This window comes from Tympanuchus pallidicinctus, unplaced genomic scaffold (assembly GCF_026119805.1).
Source record: "Tympanuchus pallidicinctus isolate F22 unplaced genomic scaffold, pur_lepc_1.0 scaffold2, whole genome shotgun sequence".
Lineage (NCBI taxonomy): Eukaryota > Metazoa > Chordata > Aves > Galliformes > Phasianidae > Tympanuchus > Tympanuchus pallidicinctus.
Genome location: NW_026294721.1, coordinates 49976917 through 50000535, shown reverse-complemented (window position 1 = coordinate 50000535; position 23619 = coordinate 49976917). Strand labels below are relative to the sequence as shown.

Sequence of the window (23619 nt, the reverse complement as noted above, 5' to 3'; positions counted from 1 at the left end):
CCTATGTTCTACTTTGTCACCACTATCTCTCATCCCTTCTTATCCTGCTTCTTGTCTTTCATCCACATGAGGGCATCTTGACTTAGCTTATATTAGTTTAGATGCTGAATATGTATTTGTATGACTTTACAAAAGCACAGGAAGAACAGAACTTGGTATTCATCTGCAGGCATTATCCTCTATAAGGAAATACACCAGGATGGATGTACTGCTTTATCCATAATCCTACACCAGTGAAAGTAATGGCCAGTGCCCCTCCCTTCTTGGTACAAAGATCTCTTAGCTACCAATTGTATCAAGACTGCAAATCAGCCAATGCTGAAGGACAAAAAATACCCATGAAACTTTGTATATGGCCGGGAGAGCAGTTTAGGTGGCACCAGTCAAATAACATTTCAAATTCTAGGTTTAAATACTTTGATATTGACTAATAAAGAAACAGTGTTTACATATCTGAATTACATAGTGTAAGTAGTCAAACGTGAGATTCTGTAAAAATGTTTTAACAAATTTGTAAAAAAAAAAAAAAAAAAAGAAAGAAAAAAAAGTAGGAGAGTATTTTTCTTCACACGAAATCTGTATGCTGCTCATACCTGTTTCTCAGCCTGTTTCAGGAGTTTCTGGAATCGTTCATCCTCCAGTACACACAGGGGAAGGTCTGTCTCTCCTCTACCTTTCATTTCTTCAAGCTTCTGCTTAAGATCCCGCAAGGCCTGAAGCTCATCATTCAGTCGATTCTGTCGTGTGCGTGATGCCTGGAGGTCCAGCTCCAAGTCGAGGGAAGTGCGCACAGGGCATTCTTGCGTAGCTCTTCGCATGATTGGCTGGCAAACAGGCTGAATCATTTGGGAAAGAGGAAAACAAAAATTAGTACCTAGAGAGACTAGTGGAGGATTTGACATAATACAGTCAGAAAAGCTTGACTATGTTTTGTTTTCCTTCAGCAAAATGCTGCAATTTCAAGATCCAACTCCAAAAATCCATCTATTCTGAAATTACTCTTTAGCCAGTAGCTACAGATAAGTGCAAAAGTTTCACCAGTCATTTGTAGAATGACAAAGTTAAAACTAAGAAACCCTTTTCTGATCCTCAGGATAGAACTACGCAAGTAGCCCAAAAGTACACAAAAGACTTCCCCACACATTTAAACAGTATTATTTTTTTAGTCAATATTTTCTTTTTCAAAGTCCAAGCAATTATTTAAACCTGTCAACAAGCTCTTCATTAGCGTATTGCACATTTATTTAATATCTTTTCACTGTGCATTTCACATGAATAAGTGGGGTATAACTAGTCATCCCAGAATATTCTGAATTTCTTTCTTATATCAAATGTAATCCTGCAACCTGGTAACAACCCTTCTGCAGGAGTATTTATTTTTATTTGTGATTGAGATTAAAAATATACCTCGTAACTTATAATAACAAATTCTATGTAAAAAAAATGTGATCTTACTCTCTTTCTTCTTCAATCCATTTGTTATTCAAACTCTCTTGGATAAGAATAAATCAACTTCAAAAGCGTATCAGAATCCTTGAAATTTCCACCCAAACTTGCTCAGCATGTACACTACTGGTGTTCATATTTATGCAGCTTCAGCTGCCTTGGTTCCCTTTGTTGGGGCAAAGATGTTTGTCAGTGGGCAAAGATGAGCCTGGTCCAGCCTGCCCCTGGAGACTGCCAAGGTCAGGCTGGAGGGGCTCTGAGCACCTGATGGAGTTGCAGGCATCCCTGTTCATTGCATATTAGTTGGACCAGATGGTTTTCAAGGGTCCCTTCTAACTCAGACAGTTCTGTGACTCTAGGGAGGAGAAAGACCGCCGTGTTGAGATTCCAACCTGAGACTATAGGGGATGTGTGTGGTGCTTGCATCGCTTTTGCTCATGAACTTGCATTAAAAAGCACGTGGTTTAAGTTACTTGCTACTCCTGATTTCCCCATTTGTCTTAAATCATTCAGGTAATGCAGTACATACCCGTTTGACTCTTAGGCTCCTCCTTTCTGTGGCATTCCTCACAAAGAGAGACTTTTTGGCTAGCGTTGAGCTGTCACTGTCACTTCGACTCAACTGTCAAAACGTACATAATGAACAGAGATATAAAGCCTCTTCACATACAAATACATCTGTATGGGGTAAAACCAGTCAGAAAATCTCAGTGCTGAAAAACACTGAGTGTAGGTAATTCTTAGCATAAAATAAAACATTTTTCAACTACAGCTCTATTCTAAAATTCTATTCCTAGGCCAAGACAGCCATCGATCTTAATGAATAGGAAGTAGTCTGTTCAGGAATGCAAGGAAGGTAACTGGATATTAAGAAAGACCAAACGACTGGCTGGCTTTTATGTGACTGCAGGTTATACTATGGATTTCATTTACTTGGGGCAGACATTAACAAACAACCAAAAGGAAGGTAAATTACTGTAGACATGCACTCATCCAACAAACATTTTTTTTGTATTACAACTTCAGAAGCACTTGCAAGTTCTCAGAAATACCCATCACAGCACAACAGCAGTGTTTTCTTAATTATAGCATTAGTTCCATGTAAATCAATGCAGACTGTCAGATGCATCAACATGCATGGTGGTAAATCTTCAAAGAAAGCAAAAGCTTCCATCTGTAGAATATTTATTTTTACCTCCTCAGAATAGGAGAGATACAAAGAATTAATTCTATTAACATTTCCATAACCAACAAAGGCAGAGCCCTAAAGCATGCTTACGCAGAACTGACTGGGAGTTGGGGGTAAGAAATGGAATACACTTGCAATATGAGCACACCTCTCTAGAGAGAAGTCTGTCCACCATGGAAATGCTATTGGGAACTCACCCCCGGATATGCTCGGATAATTATAATCACTGATGTTCTTTAAGCACTTTTCAAGGGAGATTTTTAATGGCCCCAAACAGGCCTTGAGTCCATCCTTTAGGCCTCAAAAAAACCACACACTTTTTGCTTGTTGTAACATCGTATGAGATATAAGTGCTAAGCAATTTCCTCTGAAATGAGAACAGATGGCCTGAGCGTATCCATTGGTACCAGAACATGGAAGGCTGGACATGTTTGCATTACACGTGGAGACTAGGACTGAGGAAGGCTGAGTTGTTCAGCCCTATTCATGGACTTAGATGCAGCTACAATGCACACTCTTGAGCCCAGACAGTGGACCACAAGTATTTTTGAAGCTGTAAGAGACTGATTTCTGCAAACATGGGCTTTTCCCAGGCAACTTTCCTTCTAGGCCATACCATACATGTTGAGAAAGACAGTGTTTGGCCAAACTTTCTTATTTCAGAACCTGACTTCTGGCAAATTTCAAAGCTACAAAATCCCAGAACTTTGCTGGATGCAGAAACCTCAGGAGTTTATGCTAAGTCAACCATCAGAACATCTAGTGCTACTGCCTGTAGAAAACCCAGAGGCAGAAGTTAAGGCTACTTCCCCCCTCAATACAACCAGTTTCCAGAGTACAGAAATTAAACTGAAGATTAGGTTCTCAATTCAGACAGGGATCTATCCAAACTACATGAAGATTGGTACAGTACTACACTTCATTCACATATAGGAATACTTACGTATTTACATATTGACTACAGCTTTTTTTAGGCCAATGATCATCACAGAGAGGTGACCAATTTTAGTATTTCCAAATTATAAGGAACCACCTCTAACTGTACTGGAAAAGAATTAAAGCAGGAGGTATTTAAAGAAGTCATATTTGTGGGAGTAAATTACAATTCAGAGCTGGCAATCCATGCCTAAATCTGTAAACATGATTTTCACCATTAGGTTAGCAGCAACAGGGTTGATAATTTAAATTTATTTATTTAGTTTCTACACTACTATCTGTAGAGACTGGAGAATTTTGTTGCCAAAGCCATGTTTAAAATTAGCCCCAAGGCTGCACTCACACATTTTTCTATGAGATAGTTACAGCAAGACTTGGGCTGTCCAGGTTTAAAACCGGTTAAGAAACAAAGTGAGATTTACTACTGGTGACTGAGCTCTTTCCACACGGTTACCTTTGAATGGTTATATTATTAAAATATGTTCATGCAATGGCAGATTACAGAGAACTCCATTCTGTTTTAACAAATAATTTTGCTGTGTGTGAGCTATAGTTGCTTCTGTGCAGTGAAACACTTACTGCAGGGAGCCAGCACAGGAATCTGTTACTTTTATCCAACAGGATGCGTTTTTGTCCTCATAAAGGTGTTTTGCAAGAGTGTGCAACTTTGCTAAAAGCCAATTCTACTACACACCAGGTCAGTTAGGGAAAGAAGAAGCACAGAGAAAGCACAGGCTCTGCCTCTTGCGGGGAAAATTGGTGCATGACTCACTGTCATTAATGCATCATTCCCAAGAAGTTAAATGACTCTTTAGTTAATAGCTCTTCATGCCAAGTGTTTTTCCTCTTACCCTACAGATGTATTGGTTCCGCTCGCCTGGCGAGAAGGTTTGTGAGCGCACAATCATGCTGTTCCTGACAAAGGGACGCTGTCTTGAGCTCCAGCTGGCTCTGTCCTTGGGTCGGACTGTTGCATCCTCGTTAACTGATTCCTCAGTGTTAGTCTCTTTATCAACCTATCAAAAGGAATTCAGTTTGTAAGAACTATTACGCCCGGACACATGCCACTATATAGGTTTTTTGTCTTTGAATTTTACAAGCATTCTTGTCACCTTGGAGGAGACAGAAAAAGATCAGTAGCAAAAAATCATCTTGCTCACCATGCTACACCAAGCAAGTAAGCACAAAACTACCCAAATACTTAGGGGAGTCTGGGCAGCCTTTGAAAATAAATCTCTCTCCTCTAGAACCATAGCTTCTGCCTTTGCTGCCCTGCAGATTTTCTGATCCAACCAGGGTACAACAAGCATTTTGATTTGCCATTTGCACAGATAGTTATTATGCATTTGTATTTATACTGGATTTGTTCTGCATTTGTAGAACAGCAAGGTTTGGCCATTCTTGAGATGGTGCCTATGCACACAAAGCAGCAGCTGGGATGGGTTCTTCTGTACATTTGCTGAGGGCTGACAGAGCAGTGCCTCATGGCAATGTGCAGAGCTGCACCAGCCATGTGAAATCAGGCAGAGGCTGATTTCACTAGCTCCTACCCCAGGAAGGGGCTGCTGCCCGTACAGTTGTCCCTCACATGTCACGAGGAGCCTCGGTTGCTGACATCCCTGTAGGAGGCGCCGTCGGTACTTACATGCAGCAATCATCTTGACAGCAGGGACAGAACGAGCAGTGCAGCAGCTGGCACATGTGATGTTACTGATGTGCACTGGGGCATTTTCTTCAACTGGGGTAATTTAATGAAGTTCATGGTTTTGAATGTGCAGGTGATAAATACAAGGACCTACATAGCACAACTGCAACCCTGAGAGGATCTGGCACAAGATGATCTATACTGTGGCTTGTTTATAATCAGGTCTGCAGTGTCTTGTCTTTACTGTCCAGGTCCACCCAGCCCTGGCACTGCAAAAGACTTATGTGCATGTCTAACCTTCAGACATTCTCCTTGACGTCTCCCCTTGCTGAGTTAGAGCTTTGATCTATATTTGTCTGCTACCCAGAAGACTGTCAGTCCTTTTATACCATGGCCTTGGCTTTTTTGGCATCTTTCCACATTAATTGGAAGTTAATTACAGTTTCCAGCAAGTCCACTGAGGTGTCAAACTTTTGCATAGTTACAAACTTGAAGGAACAAGCTGTCATTCTTGTCTTTTTGTCTTTGCTGTTTTATAGAACCCATAGGACTAATTTATTTAGGCAACATCATTTTCATTAAGATGCAGAAATATGTTCTAAAAGTTTAATTTCTAGATTATGTGCTATCATATCAGGCACACCTGTATGAAATATTTTCTAAAAGTCCTCTCCGAAAGGTAGAATATAGTTTTAGGCAAACAGTTAACAAGAACATGCCAATGGAGGCATCACATGTACAGTCCGTGGGTAGTTCAAGAGTATGCAGTTCAATACATATTTTGGAGCCTTCTGTTAATTAATCTTCCTTCCTCTGCTAAGCCAGATTTTGCATTTCACAAAAATAGAAATTAGAAATAAGGAAATTCGCCACTAAAGATCTTGATCCCTGTTCTGTTTCTGCCTCTGTTTATTAGAAGGGAAACAACAGATAAAAAAATAAGAATTGGCAGCAATGAAACATGAGCAGAAATATTTTAAGTATGTGCAGATTGAAACTATTGAACTGCTCCTGTACCTTGCATAGTCTCCTCGCGCAACAAAAAAAAGGTGAAGACTGACACTTTTAATTAATTGTCTTTGACTTACAAGTTCTGTGTAGCATGCCTGTTAAATGCCTTCTGCACAGCTCAAAAGTGACTATGCCAATTTTGCTAAAAGTTCACACAAGTGCTACAGCAAATGCCACACCAAATTGTGAATGCTCGGATGTGGCTGATTCCTCAATTAACTACCCAGAAACAGGACTTCAGACCTAGTAAGACACCACAGGAACGCTCACCAGTGTTAGTATGACGGCAGCTTGCTGGCTTTCATGGGCCTCATCTCTGTTCTGTCTGTTCTCATCTTCCTCAGTTTCTCCTGCATCAATGAATAACCCCGTGTCATCGGTACAGTTGCCTTCTACTGCCAGCTTAATGCCATCTTCCTCTTCATCCCCAATTTCATCAGATGCTTCTGCAAGCATTTCTAACCTGCATGAACAAAAGCAGCCTGGGCTTACTCTTGAGCTGATAAAGCCCACCACGGAAAGATAGTGGAAGGCCTAGGCCTTCACTCATGTATAACATATGCATTTTCCTAATGGGGAAATGATTATCACTGAAATGCTTCCGTTAAGTTCATGTGAAAGCACACTTACTATATGCTCCAATAAAACCCTGAAAGCTCTACTACAGTTCTCCTTCAGGATCATGATGATTACACTGCACTATATTGTATAGCCCTACGCTGTTAGCAGTGAAGGACTTTGGTTGTAACAAATTCACAAAACAAGTCCCTCCCTTCCCCAACAATAAAGCTAAAAAATTGCACTGGAACAAAATTCAGTAATTCAGCAAGAAATCCTTTTGAGAAAAGTTCACAGCTTCTTCAAAAACAAGATAATCAGTGGAAGCACCTACACACTGAGTTTGTCAGACAGAAGAGTTCCACTCAGACCCTATTAGTCACTTATTAGCACAGTTAGATAAGAGACATCCTAGTAGACCTCCAGTGGCTTAGACACCCCAAGTCGTTTCATGGAACGAAGTACATGGAGGAGCCTGGGAACTAATAGGGCAGCCAAGACACTGTAAACCTAAGAGAAGGTAAAGCAGTTAACCACATGAGGGAACAAGAATCCCATCCCCACACTGCTCTCTCATTATCTGTGAATCAGAGGGAGGAGCAGAATCATTCAGACATGAATAGTAAAGAAAAAATGTCTCTACCAGTCTTCCTCAGAGCCCCTTTCCTCCTGTTCATCCTCTTCCTCCTCATCTTCAGCCAGCTCTTGTTCTACTGCTTCCAGCTCAGCGGATGTTCTCTCCAGCAGAGCTGACACAGCATCCTGCTTACAAGGAAGGAGAAGGCAAAACCAGAACTGAGTGATACATAATCCAGGTTTAAGAAAAAAGAAAAAAAATGGAAAAAAGACCCCCTTACAAGAGCTCTATTACCATGGTGCTCCCTGGTACCAGCAAAAATCGATCTAGACCACAAATAGTGAGTTTGAATTGTTAGCATGTAGAACATTAATGGATGAATCTCAGTCAAAACCAGATTGTTTCTCTAATGATAATACAATCAAATGTGTTCCTGTCATCCTATAATAACTCCTCTCATGCTTGTAACATCCCTAGCTAAAAACAGGTTCTTCTTAAAAGTCACATTTTAATGCTGTTCTCTTGAGTAAGTATTAAAGCAGAAAAGTTTATTTAACTAAAGGAATTAGCATGCATTCTGCATAAACAGCATTTTCTGTGAAATTACTTTTTTAAGTATGCAAATTCAAACAATAAATAGCATTTTTAGTACATGCATATGCAAGTCAATGGTAATCTTAACAAAGCCATTAGGTAGCATTTATTTTTAAAATTAAACAGCAGAAATGTTTTGAATTAGAGTGCAATTTTGTAATCCACTAAGAAGCTTCGGCCCTACCCTTAGCAACAAGTTTGCAACCCCTTAGGAGAGCTACTCACACAAAAAGGCTATAAACAGAACAGGACAGCATATACAGAATTGTAGTGCCATGGCACAATTAGGTCCTGTGTTTTTTTTCTTGTTATTACAGTAACAGGCAATACTTCACTCACCAAGTCCAATGAGTCTGATGACTGCTTGCTTAAAAGAAACATGGGTTCCTCATTCTGATCCTTTTTTTTTTTGCCAGGGATTTGCTTGCAAGACAGAAGGTTATACCACAGCGCACAAGTCTCATCAGAAAATGATAAATCTGCCAGACTGATCTGAGTTCCAGCCTGTACAAAAATAAAGGGAAAAAGTCCGAAGTTCTTTTCCGGTAAGACAGCTGAAAAGTTCAGCAGTATTTATCATGTAAATTAAGCAGCACAGATTTGGCGTGGATCTTAATTCTCTTGTTAACTGTACAATTTTCTGTTTCCCTTCACTGCTACTTAGTCAAAATAACCAAAGTAGTACATGGAAAGGTCCATCATAAAGTCCAATCTGCCCTACTCTATTTCAGGTTGCAGAATTTCTCCCCACATGCATCAACACAAATCCCTCTCTATCTCTGTAATGCACACATTTGCTTTCTATAGCTTTCAATAACAAAAACTTGTGCCAGTGAAACCTGCAGTGTCAACCCATAGAGCAGCAATTACTGTTAGTTTTCCAGTTGTTCCACCACAAAGATCATCAATACAGAAAACAGTAATGGATGACTCGGGTGTTCTAACCAGTGAAGAAGCAGATGAAAAGAGATTAAGAAGCCCTTTCAGTTGGACAAACCCTTTGGGAAAACGTACAAAGTACTTGTGTGCTTGGAGTGTTTCTTGGAGATTGAAATCCTCCATTCTTGGCAAAGCAAATCACCCTCATGGCTACTAAGCCGAGCAGCCCTTTTCAAGACTGGTTGTGATGCCCAGGCTTTCTGCCGGAGGTGCTATTCCCAACTCTTTCTTCTGATCTTGTGATTAACCCTTATGTCTTTTTTTCTTTTTTCTCCTTCACCTTTGAATCCTCCACTCTATTGCATTTTTGTTCTGTGACTCTTCTCTTACCTAAGGGGAAACCTCTTGGTTTTCTTCACATCAGTAAAGCTGATGAATTCAGTCCACAGACACACTGAGAAAGGCCAACACATGGCCCAGGAACTCCTACATTTTTGAAAGTGAGAGGCCACTCCTGCAGTCTGGTCTAAAGAGTCCCATCAGAATTCTAGCATCTCTTCAGGGCATTTAAACCAAAACTCTTACTTTTCTACTACAACAGACTTCTGGTGAAAAACTAAACTGACTTGTATAAGACAGTGCAAAAGCAATTTGAAAGTAAATGAAAAGTCACTAATTAGGTGATAACTGCAATTAACAGTGGAGTACAAAAAAGCCTATCTAGTAAGCCAGTCCATGGGTATCATGCTGTTTTATTATTTCTAAAGATCATAAAAAATGAAAAAGGTGAACTTTTATTCTACAACTGTGTACAAAAATTAAATTTAGTTTGCTCTTTGTGACAAGTTTTGATAAAGACGGTTAGTGTTGATTTATTTGGACATAGACATACTATGGCTCTCAGCTTTCACTTTAAAATCTACTGTTGGTGTAATGTTGCAATGAAGTCTATAATGTTTTAATATCAAAAACGACAGAGCTGCAGTGCCAGCCTATAATTAAAGCTTACAGTAATGCTGTGTTAGAATTATCAAGCCACCTCCTGAAACATCCATCCAGGATAAAATTGAGTATCTAGGATTTCAGAGAAAACCAGAGTATTAAAGCAACAACTATATGCAGAGAAAAAATTCTGAAGCAGGTGCTGTGCAATTTCAGTGGCCTTGAGCATCAGAGTACAAAGGGACACTATGAACAAATGCTTGCCACAAAAAAAAGCCAGAAGTAGAACTGCATACCAAGCATTCTTCCCGACGGCTTCGACTGACCGCACAAACATCTACTCTCAGTGTCTTCTGTAGCAGTGTTCCTTGGGAAATGGCAACTCTGAATATCTCGTTGAGTAAAATGGTTTCCATGGCAGGATGAACTTTTGTGCGGAACAGACAGCTGGTATCAGCTGAGGATGGAAGTACTGCTACTCTAATATACCTGTTGAAAACAAAAGAAAATCTTTACCTGTATTTAAACTAACACTTATTGATGATTAGTGATAGAAATCGACCCCATTGTCTAAAGGACTGCGTGATGAGAAAATGAAACAGCAACCAACCAGAAATGGAGTGGAAAAGAGGTGAGAAAGAGAGAAGGGGCTGAGAAAGTCCTATCTTTTCCTTGCACAAACATTTCCCAAAATGAATTTCTGCCTCTGTAGTAGCAAAGGAGGTAGCTGTTTCTGCCTCTATGCTCTGGTTTGGTACTGCAACACCCTGAAGACCGTGTCACAGACAGGAGGAAAAAGAACCTTAATGTCAATTAAAAACGAAGTGAGAAGAAATTCCAATAAAGTTAAACTCTTAAAACAGTGCAAGCAGCACTGAAAGCAGTGGCATGTTTTTCAATCTTTTCAAAATCCAAACAGAACTCCAAAGAAAACAGAAAACTAAGAAAAATAAGGAAGATATCTAGGGCCATAGCTACTTAAGGCATGTAATACATGAAGTGAGACTTAGAAGAATGCAGTTTGAAGGCTTGAAGAAGTACGGAAGTATCTTCCAACTGGTATGCAGCTGCATTCTCTGTATCTAACAACTATGAATGGATACTGTGTGAATAAAGACAGTAACAGCTAGCTTGCAGGTCTCCCCTTACAAGTAGTTCAATGGATGAAAGACATTCCTCATGTAATTTGTAGCTTTATTTCCCTAGTGCGCAGGGCCTCAAACGCATAGCAGAGCACATTAACAAGATGTTTTGCATCCTGTCTGTGCCTACGCATTAACTCATTTCTGGTGTTGGCTTTCTATATTATTGACACGTACTAATTGCAGAATGCAATGAAGCCAACTAAAGCGTGAAGAACAAGTGGAAAAATATTCTGGAAAAAAAAACTTTCTGGAAAAATCTTATTCTTCCCAGATTTTTAGTACTGTTGCTGTATTTTGTGGTAGTGATTTCATACATACTGTCAGTATTATTGAAAATTCACATTTAGATGAAATATACCAGAAGAAATTAGGTTAACACTGGCTTTGTTTAACAGAAGAGCTTACTTTCACTTTAGCACAGGAAAAAAAGGTGAATATGTCCATCGTCTCACATTTTGCTGTGTCAAACCTACAAGTTCTTGAATGAACAAAAAAAGACCTTGACACAAATTTTAAGTATTCAACTTTAATGTGTAATGTGCAAATTTCCTGGTAACTTTGTTTTCTTGCCAGAATCCATAAAAGCTACATATTTCTACAGTTTGTTTTATGCATATTTTAGTGTTGTAAAGCAGCCAATCATCAATTTCTTTGGAGAATTTGTTCAATTTATTATTGCATTCTCATATTACTACTTACACTTTAGAGCCAAGGGGAACAGAAAACACTGGCAGATTTCTGAGCTGGACTATGATTATCACAAAACTTGAATTGCTGTGGTCATATCTGTTAAAGAGAGGACAATATGAGGAAAGTTCACTATTTATTTACATAGGAACAGATAAATTCTCTTTGCTGGTTGCTCACCTGAGTCCTATTTGAACTTGGGCAGACTCTAGTGCTGTTGCATCATCTTCACTGTATACAATGTCCTCGGTTTCATTTAGACTAGGGCAAGCAAGCAAATACGCAACAGTTAGGAATGTTATACTTAGCTTTCAGCAATAACTGCAGTAGCCACACACAGAATGCATGTTCATTCTCTTGAATTTAATTGCAGCAAGCAGTGCAAATGAGAATTTCACAGCCTCCCTAACAGAAATTCCTGTTTTAAGATAGTTGCTGCCTGAACATTTTGACAGATCCAGTCATGAGTCAGAGTCTTTAGGCTGATTACTAAAACAGGTCAGACTAACAGGCAAGAGAGCAACTGGTAACATTTCTCTATATTTGGTTAGTACTTCTTAATTATTCAAAATACAAAATTGGAAATTCAAAGTTCTAATAAATATCAGACCTCACATAAACTAGATACAAAGAACTACCTTGGAGGACCTTTGAGAAACAGGAGCTCTGTGCAACAGAGAAGTTTCTGTGCAAACAAGAAACATCTTTCCTCTGAGCTTGTTTCAGAACCATTCAAAGAACCAAAAAGACTCAAGTCTTGTAGTTAAAGAGCAACTCCAGTACAGAATGGAATTACAGACAATCAGTGTGGCAAAAGTTTCCAGTTGTTTTCTGAGAGGTTTGAATGAGGATGTGTTATTACTGTTTTTCATTAATTTTTAAAGTAGATTGTTGGGATCAACAAACAGTGGTCAAAATAGTGCATGTGGAGAATGTCACAGATATCCCATAGCTACTGAGAAAGGACAGAGTTATTTTGAGACTACACATTCTAAGTTTTCCTTCTACTGTTCACTTCCTAGCTGCTGGCTAATATGATAGGGTGTGTTTATTCTCCCTTCCTTCCTTCCTTAAATTACTCAACACAAAGACTAGTCTATGCAGTGGGAAATTACCGTACTGCAGCTTCAAGAGCACACTGACAAATTGTTATTCCATACAGAGTGCTCATAAAGACACTTCTACTAAACATAAGCAGATCGCACAGAGACACTCATTACCACTTCACTGCTTCCAAGTCAATGAGAACTAAAAGTATCCACACCTGGAGCTATCACAGAAAACCTGGTGTCTGTAAATCTTAGCTTGTGCAAATAGCTATAGCTTGCTTTTGTACGTAGGCTTACTGGATAAATTGTTTCCTTTCCTCTCTGTCTGAATATCAACAGGGAAAAGAGAAAAAAATTGTTGTTTTCCACCCACCCCACCAGTCACCGGAGATGAAACTAAAGAGTTCCACAGAAAATCCATGCCTTTTAGTCCAATGTTTGTTCAATTCTGTCCACTTCTGCTTACAATCAGAGTGCACTGTAAGTTGTGATCACAGTAGCTCTGAATTGAAATGAAGTGGAAAGAGAACTATGGTTAGGGAACTGAACTACTCAATCACAGTCATTTAGTTAAGTGAAGGCTGAGTTTTTACAGAATCACGGATTGGGTGAGGCTGGAAGGCATCTCTGGAGTCACCTGGTCCAAGTAGGAACACCTACCACTGGATGGCCAGGACCAAGTTTAAGTGGCTTCACTACTTAAAGGGCAATCTCTTTTGTATCTGTGCTTTTGTGTTTGGTCTCATCTGTTATTATTGCATTTTAATTTGTGAAAGACTTCACAAGTAGGTATACTTTTATCAAAGGCCAGTAAAACCCATTCGTGATACTGCACCTTTATCTGTCCTAAAACAAAGCATTTAATCCTGTCAATAGAAGACATGCATCAACATCTTCGTAAGCATCCTCAGAATACTCAAAAGGACAAAAAATTTGTAGTGCCAAGAATGTGCCAAAAAGGAAATGAAAATAAAACTTTTAGCTTCTCTCTCAGTTTGCCAGTCTACTCTTCCCCAGCCTAGAAAAGTAAAAACACTGCATAAGCAAGTATGGAGAATTCCATGGAAGTCATATCTTGTCAGAAAGCAAAGATGGCAAATATGTTTCTTCTTGTATCCTGTTCACCACAGTAAATGATGAATATTATACCCAAAACCCTTAAATCTGGATTATTTTTATACCAACATTTCATGCGGGGATCTTCCCATCTTTCCAATATCCACTTTTTTTAACGAAGCAAATATTCAAATGAAATGCTATTCCATCATAGCATTTACATAAAAGAAGCAGTAACAGAGGTCACTCTGAGCAATGCCAGTACCACCGCATGGCAGAATATATACAGCATTTCTAAATTCCTTGTGCCGATGGTATAAAATTGCTTACAGGAACATTTAATTTTTTGGTGGAAATGCTTATTCTCAAACCTACTGTTTCACAGAAGCTTCGTATACACCACTATCTCCAGCTACAGACTCATCAGACACAGCAGCAGATACACAAGCTGTCTTCTCTGCAAGGAGATGACTAGCTGCTCTTCTTGGCAAGTCAACACCTATGAAAAGAAAGAATGAAAATCAGTCAGAGAGATTAATAGTCAGAAAAAGAGAAGTACATAGCTTAGAAAGTTGTAAAGTTGAAAGCAGTGACCCTTAACTGAGTATCACACAGTAGTTTTGTTCCACATCATTAAACATTCGGAGACTGCATTACCGGTTCCACATATTTTGGCTAGAGATATATCCAAACTGATGAACTTGAAAATGTACAACTGTTAGTCCATTCCAAAGTACCTGCTTCTATCATCACCTGTATCAGCTGAGCTTGTTATTATACTTCATTATCCTCATTATTAACTCCCATTATCCTCACCTGTGAACCTGTATTTGCTATGTTCACATTCTACACTATAGAAACACTTCAGGTGCATGCAAAGTGATTGCCTACTTTTTATTAAATATTCACAAGTCAGACAGAAGCACTCTCCCTAGTGATATAACTACTAGAAACAAAAAATAACCTCTGGTTTTCTATCATAAAAAGTTTTTTATTCTACCGAGTCTTTACTATCAACTACTACTCATCTTTAATCTTCAATCTGTATTCATACACTAGTTTCAGGCAGCAAAGCAGCAGCACTGACTGAAAGCCACGTTCTGCAACTCACTTAGATGAGGGCCTGTGCAGTACTGTTATCTGCCGACGGGTGAGGATGTTGGTATGCATTATGGCCCCCATCTGAATCATGACTTTACATCTTGTTAAGATGTTTAAAATTTAAGGCTTCAGATTAGATGATTGATTGCTGCATTTGTGCTTTTACTTATGGCAGTAGGAATGCTTTTTCCTTGATGATGAAGTGCTCTTTCCCTTCCCCCCCCACCACGTGAGGGGTGAAGGTGATGACATGATTTATTGATTACCCTCAGGAATTACCACAGCAGCCTGAATTGACTTTGACAACGACAGAGACTGACTGTGGAAGAACTACATGATATTCCAACTTGGTTTCTGACAGCAGAGACATGTACAGAGGAGGAAATGTGTGTATGGTTCACCAATAGAGAAAAGTCAGAGACAGACAGGCAGGTTGGTGAGCACTGTGTCTAAATAGCCAAGGTAGATTATGACTTGAAATTACTAGCTGCACTGACTTAAGCTATGTTTGTCTGCCCCCAGATTAAGATTCTGTAGTATCTGAATTCATAGCCTTGTACAACCTATATGGCAGGCTGAAATATTCCATGCAGGTTTTATGCCTCAGGCTGAGTTTGCAGAAAACCTTTCCACTCAGCATTGCAGCAGTTCCAAGAGAGAAATTAGAGTAGAAACACTGAACCAACCCCAGCTCTGTACCTCACTCTTAACATACTGAAAGCCTCGCCATGAGGCCCATTTTACTCTGGAAACTAGTGGTACAGGAAGCTTAATTAATTTCTGGCTTTTCAAAATTGCTCATTTTGGCAGCCTTAATGGCCTCTCAAAGTTAATGTTACCTAATTACCAACAACACTTCAATAACCCACGGTGTCATTCATCCCATCTTCCTTAGAGAGAAGCAAATTCTAGGATGGGATGACTCATCCTTCTGGAAATTACCCAGACTAGCTTAGGTGCTCTGCTCTAACTCACAGATGGGTAAAAAGCTAAAAGCTATGAAATCCATGTTAAAAATGGGCACAGCAACACTGTAACTTATGTGGCACGTGAGAACTTGTCTCTTTCTCAACTTACATGCAAAACGAACTGCAGATATTTTGGCAACAGCAGATTCAGATAACTACACACACACACACACACACACACAAATTCTAACTGTTGAGGCCAGAAATCTCCACTGAGGAACCATGCTTGTAACATATTATTCAGTAAGAAGCAAAGTATCTGAATTCAAGTTACTAAAAAATAGCACAAGGCATTTTTCCTCTGTCCTCAAATGTTCTGACAATACCTAAGGACACCATGCGTCCTTCTTGCCTTCAAGATCCAGCTTATTTTTTTTTTTCCTGCCATTTTTGAGGATAAAAAATTGCAACAGCTATTGAACTGATGTGGATGGAAAAGGGAACTCGCAGCTCTCTCTCCCAAAGCTGCAAATTATGTAGTGTCCCTCAGAAATACTGCTCACAATGGCAAATCTGAGCCCATCGAGTTACACTTCAGTTACAGGAGCTTTCTCTACTCGAAAGTCATTTGCTTGTTCAAAATCTTTGTGTTATGTATACATTTTCACATTAGATTTTTTCACAAATTACCTGAACTTCCTTCATGCAGAGAAGACAAAGGCTGTCTAATGCTTTCATGAAGACCCTTATCGTCTGTAGGAATCTGAGATCCTGCTCTGGCTTCAGAGTCCAATAATATTTGGTTCTCACAGAGACTGATGCCTGCAAAATCACAGTCTTCAAAGTCTGTAGTGAGGTGATGCAGAGGGGAATTTTGAGCAGAGACAGAAAATGCAGCTTCTAAAACCAAAGGGGAGCCTGGAGGAGACAAGGAGGACAGTGAAGACCTGGAAGACAGCGATGTCACAGATTTGGGAGGCTCAGTCAGCTTGGGCTGGTCTGTGGCTGAAGGAGAGTCACTGTAACCTAGTCTGCCATGGGAACTGACCACTTCATTTTCATGAATAGTAGTGATAGGCCCTGAAGGAATGTAACCACTTTTTTCTTGCAATAGGAAGTCAAGCTTATACTGATAGTCCAAATCTGTTATTTGATCGCCTTGGTTATAATAGAGATCCGTGGAACTGAGCGAGTTGAGCGACCCTCTGCTTGATGTGTTCAGAGATCCCCGGCTGGATGCCAGAGATCCCAGACTGCTCCCTGATGACACAGACAGCGTACTAGCTGAGAGGCTGCAAAGAAAGAACAAAGACATACACTGATGTTACTGAACTAAACAGCACAAGGAGAGATAAGATTGACTGGGAGCTGTACTGTAATGATTTCTTACAATAGAATATTGCTTAGGGTTTGTTTTTGTTTTCGTTTTTCTTTCTTTTTACACAAGCATATTTGTTTTAGAAGCAGTGCACCCAACCTGCACACCCTCAGCACAATATAAACAGCTTATGGACTATTCCCAAAGCCCTTTTTCCAGAGAAGGCTGCAGCCTTAACAAACTGGTCTGGGAGTGATAGCAGCTCTCTCAGCTGCTCTGCTCCACCCTGGGCTGGGCACTCATGGAGTCAATGTCACTGCAAAGGAGAGAGGTTATGACAGCAGAACACTGCTGTCACCCCAGAACAATTTACGCAGCTTTCCTTCTGCCCAAGCACCTGGGAGAAATGGCAGGTCTCCGAAGCAGAGAACTCACAGCAGAACTACTTTGCATCCAGTTCTATAACCATGAACAGGCCACGAACATGCAATCTTTACATGTTTATTAACATGAAAAGTGAAGGCAAGGAGCCCTGCCAGAGAAACTGAGTGTCACTGCCTTGGCTCAGGAGGGCTCTGCTGGGAAAAAACATGTCAGGAAAAATAATTCAAGGCAGCCCCGTTTAAACGCAGCAGCAGAGCTATCAACTTTAAAAATTTTGCCACTAGGCTACACAACTGCCTTTAACAGGACAAAATGACACTTGAGTCTGAACAAACAAGATCACAAAATATATTTTAAGAAATAGTAATAGACGTTAAACCAATTAACCACCAATCAAGATGCAACTTACACAGTTTGGCTGACATGACTGAAATAGCTAAGCCATGAATAGGTTGGCATGGCTTATTGCAAGGGGATCTTTATAAAATTCTTAAAAATATTATTCCCCCTATAGCCCCATTTTGATTTCTATGTTAACATAGCAGGAGTTTGACCAAATTCACAACTTTTAAAATAAATATAACAGACACATAGATTGATAGCCAAAGGTACAGTGCACAAGTGGGAGAAATTCTTCCCCAGGACAAACTTCACATGTCATTAAATATTAGAATTCCCATCAGAGGAATGATTTTGAGTTCACAGTTGCTGTCACTGATTACTGTTTTATTATCATTATGAATTGCGTGCAGCCAGAATCAGATTTTGAAACAATGTCTGCCAGGAAAATATCCTGCTGAGGGTATTTCTTTGCCTATAGGAAGCACAAGTCAGAGTTGAAGAGAACCAACTCTTCACAAGTATTTACATACGTCCACATACACATTTATTCACTGAGCCTCTCCAGTCATTATGCACGCTACAGTTCTCCTTCTGCACAGATGTCTGAGAAACAATTTTTTCTCCTCAGTGACACCATTTTGCAATCTGACCATTACAGAATTCCTGATTTACTTACACTGAAGCAAGATAATGTATCCCTACTCATTTATAGAAGCTATAAAAAAAGATCCATTCAATCCAGTCTTGAATTTTTGAAAATAGAAATGTATGCCAGGTTCACAAGATGGCAACATGGCTGAAGCTATTGTACTTGTGTTTTATTTTTAAATAATAAACAAATCTTGTTCAGCCTCCAGCTAAGAGAAAAACCTGAGAATGAAGTTTAGACAACCAAGTCCACTAGACTGTTACTGAAAATAGATTCCACACGATGCAGTACAGCCTCACCTCCTAAGTTGTGAATGCAAATAAGTTGTCAATTTTGTAGTTTCTTCGAGTTTCTGTACCAATTCTTTTCTTCTTTCCTCCAATCTCAATCTGGAAACAGAAATATATGTAAGTAAAATATGACTGAGAAGTCACAAGGCTAAAATACTTCATAGATAAGACACAAACAAACTGAAGACTGCCTGTTTTCATCTGGCTGCTGACTACTGAAATCCAAGAGACTGCTAGCTTACAATCCTATCATTAAGTCCTACCCACTTCAGCAGAGTGACTCGAACTGCAGAACACTGAGCACTTCATTAAACCTGCTGAACATACAAGCAGGCCCAACAGAAGAATGCCAGCATTAATTCTGACCATGCCAGAACTTGAGGTAGCATTGCAGGAAGTTTAAAATTAAAGCACTGTTTTTTATTTCAGAATCTTCCTAAAGAGACAACATACAATAAATCAAAGCCGGATCCCAGTGTAAGGCTCCAAGATGAGACACTGTTTTCACGAGTCCTTGGAAACCTAGAAACATTTACGAACAGATTTTTCATCACCTCTGAACAATACAGCCCATTATCAAGGTTTGCCTTTATTACAGAGCAGGATCATTGCTTCCTGCACTACTTTTAGAGCTTTTCTCTAAGGCCACAAATGGCAGAGTTCTCCAGTTCCTTTTGGCTGACTGTGAAGAGAAAGGATTCAGTAACCTCTACAGAGGGCTTTTCTTTTTCTAACTTTCTTTTGTCACTTCATTTGCAACACCAAATACATTGCCTTTTCTTCAATGGAGTCAGCTAAAACCCTCCTGTAGTTGAGGATGAGCACATTCTCCTCCAGCTCCTGTTCAGTCAACTGATACACATAACAAATTCTCAAGCAACTAATCTTAGGGATAGCTACTTTAAAATGTTCAGGTTCATCCACAGAAACCTTTTCTTCCACCCTTCTGGCATCTCAAGGATGTGCAAATTAAAATTCAACTGCAGAGAACATCTCAAAGAACAAAACCAAAAATCACCCACTGCTTTCTTATGCAAACTGAAAGAAATACTCCAGAGTTCCCAGAATTCACTCTCCAAGGGTAAGATAGCAGTAAAAAGGCATTAAGTCCTCAATTCAACAAAGCATGAAAAGCACTTGCTTACACTAATGCTTATTCAGCGAGTGAATCTGGGTTATGCAAAGGTGAATAAGTTACCCCGAGGTCAGCCAGGGTGTGAACTTCCACTCCACTGCATACACTGTGTGTGCTCTTACACTGCAATGATGTGCTCATCTGCCAGTACCTGCTAACCTTGTTAAAAGCATACACAGCAATTCAGTCTTTGCTCATGTTCCCAAGCCAGTAACTATGCTCATCTGTGGTATCAGACATTCTTTCCCACCATTTTTTTTTTCACTATGTAAACCCTTCTGCCTTCTTTTAAAGCGTAATCCATCCCGCTTTCCTCAAGCAACAGTGCTCTTCATTAACTCTTTTGTGAGTTACACAAATTCACAACATTTCACATTCCACAAGGAATTATTTTTTCCCCTTCTATACTGGGCCAAATTCAAAACTTTTAAAGTTTCTGAACTTATAGCACAGGCATGATCTTTAACATGCCAAAGACCACATGAGCACTCAAACCATCAACAGGGCAAACTCCAGTTGCAACCCTCCCATCCCAACAAGTCTAATACTCATTGCAGGCGTGATGTCTTAGCGAGACACCTTTTCCCAGTTTTGATCAGAAATTGTAACACTCAGAGGCATAGAATCTTAAAAAATAATAATAACTAATAAAGAAACTTAAATTACACACACTTCACCTTCTTTAGGTGGAAATTTATGTGGATGTATTTGTTTACGAGATATAAGAGTGAGGGTCAGTTTTACAGGCAAAAGCACAACCATCCCTCTAACTTAATGCCTATGATTACTGAGAATACTTTGCTGAGGACTCAAGAAGTTAATGGAATCTCCCTAAAATGAATGCAGAGACAAGAAAGCAGCAAGCAGTTCTTAGCAGCCCCACAATCCAGATATTTCTGAACAGCTGCTGGAAGGCTCCTTCAAGCATTGAGACTGTACCCTGTCTCTGCTTTTTTGAAGCTGATAAGTTATGATTTATGCCCTCTATCTGCAAACTGACTCCAAGTACATCTACCAGTGGCAGTTTCAGCATACAGCATAACCCAGGGCTACACCAACCATGTTTTTAAGCCAGAGCAAGCCTCCTGTTTATTTTCTCCCTTTAAAAAATGAACAAACAAACACAGAACCTTAAAAAAGGAAAAACAACTTGTCATATTGAGCTCTTGGCAATCTATAGCTTCTTACACTTTCATTTCATTAACAGTAGCAGCAAAACAATGGAAACATAAGGTATTCATGAAACTTCATGAAATAAAATAGTAATGCAATGATAGCGCTGCGCTTTAAAGATGGTGTATCTCCTCCACCAGTAATGGGAGCTAGAAAGAAATGAAATGCTAATGTTTGATCTGATGCAATTAGCCATATGCTTTTCTTGAATGGGAGAAAATTTTATTTGTCCTTGGCATGTCAGACGCCCAAGTTTGGCATCTGACATGTATGGGAAAAATGTTATGTCAGAATTGTCTTTGGTACCAACACACTTACAATGGCATTATTATAAAAACCTTCAGTTCACATTTATTTGCCTATGTGAATTTATTATGAACCCCTTATTGCCTATTTATCGATGGAAGTCAGAAAGCAACGAATCTGCAGTAATTTAGATGCTATCAACACTTTTCTCTTGTACAATTGTAGTAGTAAGACACAACCCTTCTTCTAAAACAATCTGAATTCTCAATACAATGTAGTTTAAAAATGTTCAACTGTACACAAATATGCTTAAAAATCATGCCTTATTCACACGTTTCTTGCGTAGACAATAAAAAATTTCCTCATTGCTCATCTAAAATTTAGGAACCAACTTTTAAGGCCACCAACAGGAATTTCACCATCCAGCAACAATGGTGCAATAGCAAGTGTTTTCCTAGCAGTCTTACAATGCTGATTGTATTACTTCAGTAAGACAGGCAACATTTTGTGCTTATAGGCTTTTTATGCGAGCTAGAGGTTCCCATAGATTTACTTCCACTTACAGTTAATGGAAAGTCCACTTGTGGCAGTCATCTTTGATTTTCTCCACCTCTTAACCTGGCTAATGCTCATCTATGGTGGAAGTTGCTTTGGTTAACAGTTAGGAAGTGAAAAGTTAGGAAAGTTTAATTTTTACTCCTCCCCCCTCGTCTCCCATTTTTTTGTCTTTTGGTTGCATTTTTGCAACTAAAAAAACTCACAAAAAAGGGCTTCTGATGTTGCAACAATCAAGATAATCTTTGTAACCTGAGTTCAAATAGTTTACGCATATTATCAGAAATCAGTGAATGATGTATTGCCCTCCTGCTGGTACGCTGACATTTCTCAGTTATTTAACATCTGCCAGGCATTTTCATGCTGGTAACAAACACAGAGCGACTGATATTGAGAGCACATACAGGGTGTTCAAATTCTCTCTGAGTACAGAAGAATCCTTTGTTTTTCTGCCCAGTGGGCTAATAACAAATTTAATTAAGATCTACATAGAACAGTTACTGAAGGAAAACAGCCCGTCAAGGCACAGTTCACGGCCTGTAATGAGTACAAAGGTTAGACTGCAGAAAGTGGCACTTAGTATCAGCAAAAACAATCCCTTACCTTTCAGCAAGTGCTTGACTGGGTTCGCTTTTTACAGAGTGCAGCTCTTCTTCAAGCCTCCTTCTTTCTGCTTCCAGCTGCTCTAGCTCATCTTGAGTACGTTTGCGTGGTGTGATAAACTGGAGTTCTTTTAAAAGCTCTTCTTTTTCATTGATTAACATCAATTTTTCCTTTTCCACATCCAGCGCCCCAGGCCAGGCCTCACTATCTAACTTAGACAGTTCGATCTTCAAGTTAGCCATGCTAAAATAAAACACAGCAGATTTGCCTGAGCCTAGCACAGCACATAATTTCCATGAAAGATAGAAGTGATGCAACATTTTGAAGGTGTAAGTACAGAACAGCTTTTTCTATTTAAACCCGTGCTTTTAATTACCTTTACTTGACAAGAATGCAACTTTTCCAGAAATGCAAGCCACCTATCCAGGCCAACAGGCCGTGTACTCTTCTCTGCTTCAGACACCTTGGAAGAATGTATTCTGAGAAGCACAAAGCAACTAACAGCAAACTTTCAAGCTACGGTGCCCTAAATTCACATGTCTCATATATGGAAGAATGCTAAAACAGACGTCAATACCCAAATACACTAGAAATGAGTTTCTCTTGCTCAAATCCTGAGTTGAATTAAAAGTCTTGACTTTAATAAAAGCTTTATTGAAAGTGATCTGTCTGGTCACGTAGTAGCAACACTTTGCTTTAGTCGTCAAGGAGTTTGTCTATTTCTTCTAAGCTGTGGGAGACTATTCAGCTCCTCTAACAGTGAGGAACATTGTTAAAGAATATGCAGAATATCAAGGTGCTCAGTGTTGCATCAAGTACACATGCAAATTTTAAGAGACAAAAACAATGTTCCCCTCTGTGATTAAAAAAAAAAGGCAATATGACAGTGGCCACCTAAAATAAAAGTAGATGAATAACTTAGAAGCTTGTGCAACTGCTATTCCCACTGTAGATGTCCAGTCACAGAGTTAGGATACCCGAGACCTGGTTATCCATGCAGATAACACACACAGCAGTAGCAGAAACCTCCCTACATTATTACTGTGCGATTGCTCAGTCCTAATCAGGAAAGATTATTTCCAGTACTTAGTCACCAGAACCATTTGTTGTTGGGCTCAACTGTGCAGCTTATAAAGGGTAGTTTTGGAATAGACTCATTGTCCATTGGGAACTATGTAAAACATAACAGTTCCCCAATATA

At 39.4% G+C, this 23619-nt stretch overlaps 1 protein-coding gene across 4 annotated transcripts in view; it reads right to left on the bottom strand.

Moving 5' to 3' along the window:
• Positions 1 to 23619, bottom strand: part of WWC2 (WW and C2 domain containing 2) — an 85241-nt gene that overhangs the window by 8637 nt on the left and 52985 nt on the right. For all 4 annotated transcript variants that reach the window (XR_008206354.1, XM_052681522.1, XM_052681524.1 and 1 more), the window contains 13 exons: positions 22419 to 22661; positions 18716 to 18805; positions 16414 to 17015; positions 14090 to 14213; positions 11790 to 11870; positions 11622 to 11708; positions 10074 to 10266; positions 8296 to 8460; positions 7429 to 7547; positions 6498 to 6690; positions 4423 to 4587; positions 1976 to 2068; positions 594 to 836 (listed from right to left, as the gene is read on the bottom strand). Coding sequence is in view for 3 of the 4 variants with exons in the window: in XM_052681522.1 (XP_052537482.1) it covers positions 594 to 836; positions 1976 to 2068; positions 4423 to 4587; positions 6498 to 6690; positions 7429 to 7547; positions 8296 to 8460; positions 10074 to 10266; positions 11622 to 11708; positions 11790 to 11870; positions 14090 to 14213; positions 16414 to 17015; positions 18716 to 18805; positions 22419 to 22661 (2398 nt within the window). In the remaining variant the exon portion in view is untranslated. The remainder of the gene's footprint in view (positions 1 to 593; positions 837 to 1975; positions 2069 to 4422; positions 4588 to 6497; positions 6691 to 7428; positions 7548 to 8295; positions 8461 to 10073; positions 10267 to 11621; positions 11709 to 11789; positions 11871 to 14089; positions 14214 to 16413; positions 17016 to 18715; positions 18806 to 22418; positions 22662 to 23619) is intronic.